Genomic DNA, 11,647 nt, shown 5'->3' with positions numbered 1-11,647 from the left:
AAACAAGTATACATATAAAATATATTGATTTTATGTTATCGGTTATGGTAAAATAAAGTTACTCCCACATTTCCCATTTTAAAATTAACAAAGTATTGGAATACTGAAGAATTCAATATCTATACTTTTAATCAAACTTGCATAATTTCAGTTAGAGATAAAAACACTGCTGCTGGAACATGAGCCTTTGTTTACTATTAAGCAATAATAAGACTTAGTTACATACTGTGTTTTCCTTCTTTTGCTGTATTTAATACCCAAATATTCTAAAATAAAAATCACTCGATCCTTATTGCTTATGCAGAACAAGGAAGCTCAAAAATGTAAAATTATGACTATGTATTTAAAGACACCTCATTTAATTTGCTAGTTTTAAATATCATGTATAAAAACAAAAATTCTTATTTACATAAAAATTTTGTAAACCATTTCCAAAAGGTAGTTAAATGGAAAATAATGCATGTGTTATATATACACACACACACACACATACAATTAACTCTAGTATTATTCTTATTTAAGTTGACAGTGTACTTTTATTAGACTTTCAGATACAAAGTGAGTTTTATTTTACAAACCTAAAGAGAAACAAAACACAAGTATCAGATAGTGGAGGCAACTTTCATATTTTGTTTATTGTTCAGAGTGTGTAGTAGCATATTTTTACCCATATATGACATATCTTCAGTTTTAAGTTTATCAAACAATTTGAAGCATAAAGTAAATTAATACCAATTTCTTCATTATCACAATCTTTACATGAAAATAATGATAACCATCAAAAACACAATTATGGTATGACATCAATTTCAGAATTAACATTGTACATTTTTTAAGTTCCAGTTTTACATCAATAATGTTATTTTTTTCATAAGTCATATAATATAAAGAAAAAAACAGTAAATGAAGAGTTTTGATTATCAAAAAAGTTCCAGGACTTCATAACACCAAATAATAATTTTCAAGTTTTGTTCATGTATTTGTTTTATTTGAAGTTAAGCACAAAGCTACACAATGGGCTATCTCTGCCCACCGCAGGTATCAAAACCCAATTTCTACTTTGATCATGTACACAAACACACTATACTGCAGTGCTGTAAATTATGTGTGTATTAAAGAATTATATATTTAATTTGCAAATTGAGATCTACAGTTTTTGTCTAAAATTAAGTATTATGCAATCAAAATTATAATTTCGTGGCTACCTTCACACGCACACATCTCTAATGAAGTACGCTTTCTAAGAAAGCTAACATAAAATACACAAAAGCAAGCTTTTTTAGACTTTACACTGAAGAATGAACAACAGAAAAAAATCTATTTTTTTACACAAACTATTGTATTCATATCACGAAAGAAATGTTTTTTAATTCAGGTATGGAACTATGATTCCATAACGATAAGTTGAGTCTATATATGCAGTTGTGTTTCTACAATATTTTTGGTGGAAAGAAGATTCCACATCCTTTAATGATGATGGTTTCTTCAATACAAATAAAGAAGAGTTATTTTTTCCTAGTGAATGACATAGACAAGTTAAACTATTTAATTGCCAAAAAAACTGATTCTTCATAATTATTATAATTACATTATATATAAAATAAGAACCTGACATTGTGTATTTCCATTCCAGCCACAGATATTTTAGTTTACAAACTAGAAATTGAAAACACATAATTAGCTTGATTATTTTGTGTAACTATGACATGTAAATAAAATAGTTTTTAAAAGGCCTGAATAGTGTGTGATATAAACTGAACTGCAATTAGAGAACATTATTAGCTTTCTAACATCTCTTCCATATCAAGTATAATAATGCAATCATTCTCACATACACTAACTCATTTTCTATCAAGTATCAAGTGTTTAATAGCAGCTTATCGTTGTCAATAGATAAAGCTGTCAAAATAAAACAGAACTTTTAAGTTTCTTGAATACGTGTGTATGTGTGTATATATCACACATTTCAACCTATCAAAAGTCTAAAAATAATTAGTTTTTAAACCTAACAACAGACAAAAGATCCTTTATGTATATACATATACAAAGAATATAATACTAATAAGCAAGTAAGCTGTCATCTATTAAAGCACGAGGCCAGTAACACACTTTTATTGTTTATGCACACTTTGTAAGTTATTTTATTACACTCATCAGGATAATTCACATTAACTTATAAATATAATCTTCCTATAATAACTTTTACATTTTTTGAGATAATACAGTAGAAGTATGATTATGCCTCACATGTCTCTATCATGTTCTTATTTACTATCTATATACAGTAAAGAATTATCAGACAAGTATTAATACAATGTTTTAACCTATCATAACTTTTCTTTACTCCTTTTTGTTCATGAAATATATGATAAGTAATCTGAATATTTAAATTGGGGCTATGATACATTTATCTCAACAACAACAACAAAAAAAAACCTAATGTGAGAAAAACAAAAATGACATTATATACCAAAGAAGTCCAAGCAACATTTCATAAATCAGATTAAATTTTTTTTTCATGATTTATAAATTAGAAAAGGTTTGCTCCCAGTTTTTTCTTAATACACATAAATTGCTAGTTAAGATTTTATATTTTAAGATATTTTTTTCATATGAAATAATACATTATGATTAACCTTTTCTCTGTGTTATCTTATGCCTATAGAGTACTAATGGTGTGGTCATCTTTTTTTTTTCAGAGCCACATGTTTTTTTTTTTAAAGATGGAAAATGTATATACACAATTTTCCAATGTACATTACATCAGGGCCAAATGCTAGAAAGGGAAATTCATGTCCAGAATAATATAATACTTCTCATCATTTGCAACATCCACTGCTGGTTTGCTGTTGATTTTCACTCAAATCTACCCCTCGTCTTCCTTGCCCAGATAAACCACTTGCCAACTGTTCATTTTTAGGTAACTTCTTAGCTGTAAAAAATTTAAAGAGTCCTGTGCAATCTTGGCAAAAGTACTTCAAAAACATATAAAGATTATTTCCAGACATTTTCAGTTAAACTGTATTTTCAAAGAAATCATCAAAAAAAAACCTTTACTACAAAATATTCAATTCCATCACAGAATTAATGAGCTCCCTTAGTGTTACGAATGACACACTATATTTTGATAGTTGATATTTAGGGAGTCATAATTACTCGGATAACTGGTCATGATCCGATTTGCGGCCCTAACTGGTTCAAAATTTTCCAAACTGCTACTAGAAGCCATTCTATTTTATACCTAGATTTATTTATACCACTACACATGTTTAATTGCAGCCATCAAAATTTGGTTACTTGGCTGTACCACATGCAGCAGAATGTGGATATGACAGATTAAAACTTAAGCTGCTTTACAGTACACAAGATAATTAATAAATAAGAGTATTTATGAGAATTTGCTTCCTGTCTGATTATAAACATATGAGCGGAGTTATGAATTTTTTCATGTATTTTGTTCTGAAATAGAACTCAAGTTTGATGATCTATTTGCCTTTTGATGCACGAGCAAATAATCAAAAGGTAGGTTAAAGTTACACCCTTTTTTTTACAGTTACATTCAAGATTTAATTAAACTCCTTCATTATCAATGTATGTTAATAAACTTGGCATAAAAACAATTTATTATTCAAATTTTAATATTATATTAGTTTCATTTGTAAATTAAAAGGGAACTATTATGATTAAGTTCCTAATCTTCACTTTTATTTTTTACATGACACTTTTTTTGCCCCAATCTGTCCATCTGTCCCTGTGTTATTTTGTAAGTTTCCAAGGACTTACACACTTATACATTAGGTAAAATAAAAATTTATAGCATTTGTTCTTGCTTTGATGAGTTTTACATCAGAAACTGAAACCCATGTGCCACAGCTCTTCTTGCACATGCTGTATTTAAAAAATATGAATAATTCTCTCTTAGATTAGATTACATTACAGAAAGATAAGATTTTAATTTACTGATTTCCTTATAAGGTTAGCTCATTTACATAATTGGTAACGAGTTATTCTGCATCAATTTCATGGTTTGCTATTGCCGAGTTTACCTTGACCAAATAAGGAAAAATATTCTAATGCAATTAAAAACATTTTATTTAGGCCTATCTATGGTCTTCAAAAAGTTGACGACTCTACATGTTTCGACGTTACAACGTCATCCTCAGGAGTTGTAACGTCGAAACATGTAGAGTCATCAACTTTTTGAAGGCCTCAGATAGGCCTAAATAAAATGTTTTTAATTGTGTACCAGTTTAACGTTGAATATTATTTATGATTTTAACTTTATACACAAGTGCCAAAATACTATAATTATATTCTAATGTAATTACAGCTTAGTTAGAAAACCAGTTAAATTACACTAGTTTCAGGGCATTGTTTTCATTGCATGTTAATATTTTGTGTTCTACACTATATGTTTAAAATAAATAAAATTTAGTACTAACAACACTTCTACACACACACACAAAAGGATTAACTTTTATCAAGACTTTGAGAGCAAAATTATATGACCCACACATAAGTACAAAATTTCTTGTATTTTTTTATTTAATGTTATAAAAGTAACCAAGATGTAAAACTTAGAAAATTATTAGGTTTGGTAAGAAAAATTAAATAAAAATACTTAAAAGTATGAGCATGTTCCATGTTGTAATTTGACCTAATTTGATCATAACTGGATGTTATGTTTATACAAAGCTTCCCATCTGTGATAATTTGCTTTGGTGCTAATCTTAGTGTCAGTAATCTCTCGTCAGTATAGAACATCATCTATTCACAAGATAATAAAAGTTAATCTTAGTGATTTTCATTATTACCAGCAAAGGCAGAGCAGTCTTCTTTTCAAAATAACAAGTGCATAACTTAAAAAATAAAACAGTTTTACTTGATCTCACCTATAGCCAAGAAAATATCGTTTACATTCATAGCTGTCTTTGCAGAAGTCTCCATAAAAAGGAGACCATTTTCTTCAGCATATGCTTGTGCTTCCTAGAAAATATGAACAGTTAAAGTATATATAAATACACGCATATATATATATATATAGATATATATAATAAATAGTAAACACAAGCATTATTTAAACAGCTAATATATTATTTATATTAAAAGGAAGGACTGTTTTAAAAACACCACCACCAAGTCTATGTTGAAACAGAACATACTTATTAAGGCTTGTTTTGAATTTTATACACACACACACACACACAAAGGCAGTTACTATAACAGTAAGACAAAAATGTTTCAAAATGCTTCACCTTTAAAGAAAGATAATATTAGAGAATGTTTTAAAAATCTTTATTTTATAATAAAAAGTTTAAACATTATAAATTTTATGTAACAATTTTTAGGTATTTAACAATTTGTACTTTGACACTTTTCTGCACAAAATTACATGCATTACACAAGACTTGCAAAGATTTATTTTCAAAAGTTATACTCAGGTAGTCAGATTTTCATTACATTTAGAATCATATCCCTTGTTTTCAGGTTTCAGTCATGGTTTGCACTTACGTAGGTTTCTTGCGTATACAATTTTTGAAGATAGTTATAAGGTTTTGTACTTTTACCCATATCATATGCAAAAACACAAAAAAGTATGAAATCTCAGTTTGTTTACAGTGAAATACTGGGATGAAAATAAAAACTTAACTTATATTATGAAATTTTCACTAAACAAAATGTTAATTTTTCTTTAATATATATAACGAGGGTTTGTTATCTCACATTGCTATAAAGTTAGCTCGTTCAGTTACAACAGTACAAGTTACATAACTTGGCAACTTAGAATGCAAATAATCATCCAAATTCTCTTTCAACCATTTGAAAACAAACATCAAGTTGCATTCTTTGCTTGAGATGAAATCTAATAATTATGTTTCACAGAAAAGAAAACTTGATACTTTTCATTCATATCAAAAAATTGTAACATCTTTTAGTCAATCTGAAACTTTTTATTAATAAAATAAAATCCATATCCTAGAGCTACAGCCTTTTTTTTTAACCAGTGCAAGCTTTAATTAGCATAATTTTGTAAAAATTAGCATACTTCATATTCCACAGCCCGTTTATTGGCCAAGTCTGCTTTATTCCCTGCTAATGCAATCACAATGTTTGGACTGGCTTGACGTTGTAACTCTTTAACCCATGTTTTTGCTCGACTGAACGTGTCCTGAAATTCATAAAGTTCTTTAATAAAGACTAACAGACAATATCATATATTAAAATTAACTAAATATCTGCTTCTAGCCACATCAACCAATAGACTGGATTACAACATTTTTGGTGATAATAGTAAACATATTTCTTAGAAAAACACAAAATCTTTTAATCTACAATTCTTTATATTGTTTACTTAAAAAATCTGGTGGAGATTCTTTATTATAATATTCAAATCAACAAACAGCATCTTCAGCTAATATAATTCTATTAAGGAAACTAATGTGTCAATTTGTGTTATGAGTAAATATTTATCATAATCTTCAACTCAACATAAATTACCTTTTAAAGTTGAAAATTATAAGTGCAAAAATTCCATATTTCTTGAAGAAAAAAATAACATGACTGAACACTACAATGGTGAGGAGATGAATGAGCTTTTTTTATAAACAAAGTGCACAAGGGAAGTACTGCACATGGAGGAGGTGCTGTCCTTCTACTGGTAGAGGACTATGGTCTAATGCTGATTGCATCATAGACTGGCACAATACACAATATTATGTGTAGGGGAGTTTTGTTTGAAGCCTTGGTGAATGTTCAAAAACTTTTTGACAGTGGCACGAAATATTAGCTACCTTTTCTGAGGAAAAGTGAGTAGTGTTTCTGAAATATGGTCATAATTTTACCAGATTGTGTTTAGCTAACTGTGAAAACAAACCACAACAAATATCAATTTCAAAAGTCAACAAAAGCTTATTTGTCATTGTGTAAATACTTAAGTTTTATCCAAGTAGTATCTTTAGTCTTTGAAATTGTCTAGCATTGAATACTCTTCTGTATGTTGAAACCATTTTTAGAGGAACATTATTAAATGAAGATCATTAGTATAGGATGTATAAAATAAGGAACTTTATCATATCATCCTAAGGGTCAAAGGAAGCTCCACTCTTCTAAAAACATGAGAAACACAACAATAACAAGAAAACAGTTTCCTAACAACATGATTCTATATATATATATATATATATATTAGTTTATATGGTCTACAGTTCTTATAGCTAGGAGTAATCTTCCTAGAACTGTTCATGTTTAGTGTCTACAGTTATTAATATTTACTTGTAATCTGAGCAAACTATGTGCTTAGAACAAAACTAAAACTCAACCTGGCAATCAGGATAGATAATTAAATATTGAATGCTTACATTTCCACTTACAAATACTAAAATGCATTGTTTCATCAGTTGAGTACCCTCACTGTTAACAATATTGTTGGTCATAACAGTAATACTTATTATACAATACCAACAGAGGCTGAATGATTTTATGGTTACATCAGCTACAAAAACAATTGATCAACAAATTCTAAACTAAAAAGCTGTAACTTTAGATACCTGTACATTTTGATAGTGTTGCTAATTTTTCTATGTAATGCCCATGTACAAATACTTGGGGTTGGTGGATGGACATATAAAGATGTATAAATATACAGTAACTGTGTGGCCCTAATTTATTTTTTTCCTCCATTCTCTTTATTAAATATTTGTGTTTGGAAATTTAGTAACAAATATTTATTAATAGCATTTTACTTAATGGAATGGTTACAATACTGCCCAAGTTTCTCAGTTATTTGTGTCAGAAATATTAAATCAGGTTCTTCAACACCAATTTCCTCCTTTAGACATTAAATACACTGAACAGAAATATTCTCACCTGATTTACAATGTCATAAACCACAATCGCTGCTTGTGCCCCTCTGTAATACATAGGTGCTAAGCTGTGATATCGTTCTTGGCCAGCTGTATCCCAAATCTCAAATTTGACTGTTGTGTCATCGAGACACACAGTCTGTGTCAAAAATGCAGCTAAAAGGAGTAGAAGCAAAATGTTCAGAATATTATTAAAACTGAGTTTCGAAAGAATCTTAGAAACTAAATTCAGTTACTGAACCAATACCCATTTCAATCAATGTTTCTGTATTTGGTTTTAATAGCAAGTGACCATTAGTCCAATGAAATGACTTAACCAAACTTCCACGAGTTTATAAATCTTTCTTTCTTTACAAATTATTTTTGCCGTGTGTTGTACTCTCTATTTTGAATAGAAGATAATAATAAACTTAGTATTCTGAAAATTGTTTAATCTCAAAGTCTAAGTTCAAGGGAGGTCCAGTTCAGTCTTCACGTTGATCAATGTGTGGTATTTGGTTATACTGCTATTGTGCAGCGATATAATGTGAAGAACAGAACAGTGGCCAATGACACATTTTCTTTACTTCACCTACCCAGTGTTTAGGTTTTTCTCAAAGTGCCTACAAAGCACATTCAGAACAACAGTAGGTTGAATAGAAGATAAAAAGAAAAAAATGCACAACTTCAAAAACAAACAAACAAGACATATTTTTGACAAAAGTTGTTTGGGTAGTTAAATGTGTTTTATTAACACTAGTAATATGTTTATACTTGAACTCAACAAACAGGAGAGTTAAGTTTTATTGTCATCCAGTTAACTAAGGTTTCTTTGAATACTGGGAGTTGTTGGTGTCACCTTTAAGAACAATATACCAAGTAATCACATTTTCATAAAAACAGACAAAAACCACGAAGTTGGTGCATTTACTGATGTATATGCACACATACACATATATTAGTAAATGCATCATTTCAACATAATGTTGATTACTTAAAGTGAATGAATGTTTAGATTTCTTGATAAAATGTCCAAATACTGAATACTAACCAAAAATACAATGTGCATATTTACTAGAGAGATGTTTTTGTTTCAAGTTCTAGAAAAAATCCAATTCTTCTTATTAAAAAGTTACACATTTTTTGTAAAAAAAAATACATAAAGAACCTTTACCTCCAATAGTACTTTCTTGATATTCATGAAACTGTCCCTTAACAAACCGAAGAACCAAACTGGATTTTCCAACAGCTGACTCCCCAAGTAAAACTAACTTGAACTGACAGATCTTACCCTGCGTTGCTCCATTTGGTCGTTGAGCTCCGCTGCGACCTGCCATTGGAAGCTGTAAGGATCCCATCTTATCAAAATTACTAATACATAAAGGCATACAAAATCATACGGCTTATTTCTACTTTTATTTAATGTATCAAATTTCTAACACTTTTTGTAAAATCTTAAAATAAAACTTTCAGTTACAAAAAACATGTATAATCAATACTACTCTATGAACATTTTTTTTAAATGTGAAGAACACTTTTTTTTTCATTAAGCTACATTTGTACAAGCATATAAGCACAAAATTTACCAGAATAAGAATCTCATGAAAATTAAACATTTTTTAAAACTTGAAATAGATATGGAAAACTAAAACTTTCATTACCTTGTCATTAAGCCCATAATCTTAAATCTCTATACTGAGCATATAAATAATAAACAGTATACAACAGATATTATGGATTTTATTATAAAAGTACAGGTGCTTCCAATTTTTACTAATTTGTTACTCCTGAAACTTTTGTTCAAAATTAATCTCTCAATAAAACTTCTTTAAAATGGTATAATTTGTATTGAAAATAAAGTATTAAGTTCTTACTAGCACACTCAAGATCCCCAAATTTATAAAGCTTTCATGAACTTGACAAATATCTGACCTCAAACTAAGAAGATAGGTGACAACTCTTCCTATTAAAGATATAAATTATTTGTCTACCATACATAATGAACAAAAATTATTATATTATAATTAGTGTTACATGTTTGGTTCAATTTTAGAGGAACTGAATGATGTTTACTAAAAAAAATGAAGCATGTGAAATAATTTTATAAACATTCTCACCATTTTATTTTGTATAATTAAAAAAAACTTCATAAGATAAATTATTATTAATTTCTTAATTTTTCAAGACTTGAACAGCATACTGTTATGTTTTTCTTTTATAGCAATGTTAATTTTAAGAAATGAAAATAAGATGATCAGAACAAAATGAATAATAGCAGAGCATGTGTGCATTTTTTTTAGTATTGTAAATCAGAAGACTTACCAGAGCAGAGCTTGAAAGGTGTAATAAAATTCATTCATCATGAATAGTTTCCTCTCAATTATGAAAACCTTCATTACCACTTATTTTTATAGTTAGAAAAGCATAAAACATGGGAATGCTTCTCAAAAACATTTAATTAAAAACAATTTCTTTAATATTATGGTGTTTAATGTATTTTTTTTTTAAATTAAATTGCATGCTTTCCCCAAATGTTCTTTTACTAATACAGTTAAATACCAATCCAAATCAAAAATCATATCCATATTTTTACACAATCAAAAATTGGTAACTAATAAAAATTAGTTTATAAAATGATTACTGTTAATTACAAATCAGGATAAAAGAAATAAAGGATATAAAGCAATGTGAGATTGGGTATTAAGCCCAACAAATCAATATTTAAGAAGTTGGTTCAATAATATTTACTATGTTAACTCCTTTGCATCATATTATTAACCCATTTCATAACATTAAAACTGATTTATAGTAGATCTCAAATATTGGTACACCTCAAGAATTCTAATAAGTGGTGTAACATTCCAGATAAATTTATATATTATTCCTTTTAGACATCCAATACAAAAATTAACAAAATATTCTTTAAATTTTGACAAATATGTACCGACAAACAATTAGTGGAAAAGAAAGTCTTGCAGAAGCCTTAAATAATAATTTAACTTAAATGTTAAGTGAGGTATAAAAGAATCATTATTTTTTGCAATTTTCGTCCCTTATGATATTTTTCATTATTTTCTTAACCACATGAAATATTAAATAGCTCAAAGTACAGTTTGTGTTTTTTTTTTGGCTTTAATATTTTTAGTAACTCACCCAGATTAATACAGATTTAAGTTGTAAACTCTATTATAAACATCTTTAATTAAGTTATTACACTGCACTTTAATTATAATATCTTAGGAGTTATAGTACAGAGTTAAAAAACAAGGAAGCTTCACTGCAGTATGTGTACACTAGATTTAGAAGCATTTTGGAATTACACTAAGTAAAAAAGTATAGAGCATCAAAAATTGTAATTATCCATTGAGGATTCAGAAGGTAAAAATAATTTTGATGGTGACAGTATATGATCGCACCTTCAAAAACACTCCCACATATGAAAACACACACAACTTTTATTATGTATATATATATATATATATATATATATGTGTGTGTACATTATATAAATAAATAAATAGCTTACTAATTGATTAAAATAAAATAAATTGAAAAATAATTTGTTATTACCCTGATTGATAAAACTGGTTGTAATTTTGGTTTTGTGCGTAAAAACTTAAATGCACAAATTTTACTTAATGAAATTAATACCACAAATACTTTTAATAAAAGTACTTTCAAGAAAAATAATGTTATTACTAATTTAAAGAAGGCTGTTAAAAAATGGAATATCCATATAGAATATTCTTCTACGAATTTACCATTTTTATGTGCATTTCCAAAATTGCATAAAAATCCTGTGAAAT

General features: G+C 28.0%; 1 protein-coding gene across 4 annotated transcripts in view; it reads right to left on the bottom strand.

Moving 5' to 3' along the window:
* Positions 1-516: 516 nt before the first annotated feature.
* LOC106469291 (ras-related protein Rab-5C-like) overlaps positions 517-11,647 on the bottom strand; it is a 22,845-nt gene continuing 11,714 nt past the window's right edge. For all 4 annotated transcript variants that reach the window (XM_013929776.2, XM_022397764.1, XM_022397765.1 and 1 more), the window contains exons 2-6: positions 9,016-9,184; positions 7,867-8,018; positions 6,047-6,169; positions 4,893-4,986; positions 517-2,932 (exon numbers count right to left, since the gene is read on the bottom strand). In XM_013929776.2, the coding sequence (XP_013785230.1) occupies positions 2,820-2,932; positions 4,893-4,986; positions 6,047-6,169; positions 7,867-8,018; positions 9,016-9,178 (645 nt within the window). In that variant the 5' untranslated portion in view covers positions 9,179-9,184 and the 3' untranslated portion in view covers positions 517-2,819. The remainder of the gene's footprint in view (positions 2,933-4,892; positions 4,987-6,046; positions 6,170-7,866; positions 8,019-9,015; positions 9,185-11,647) is intronic.

This window comes from Limulus polyphemus, unplaced genomic scaffold (assembly GCF_000517525.1).
Source record: "Limulus polyphemus unplaced genomic scaffold, Limulus_polyphemus-2.1.2 Scaffold3399, whole genome shotgun sequence".
Classification (NCBI taxonomy): Eukaryota; Metazoa; Arthropoda; class Merostomata; order Xiphosura; family Limulidae; genus Limulus; species Limulus polyphemus.
This window is presented reverse-complemented; position numbering and strand designations above follow the sequence as displayed.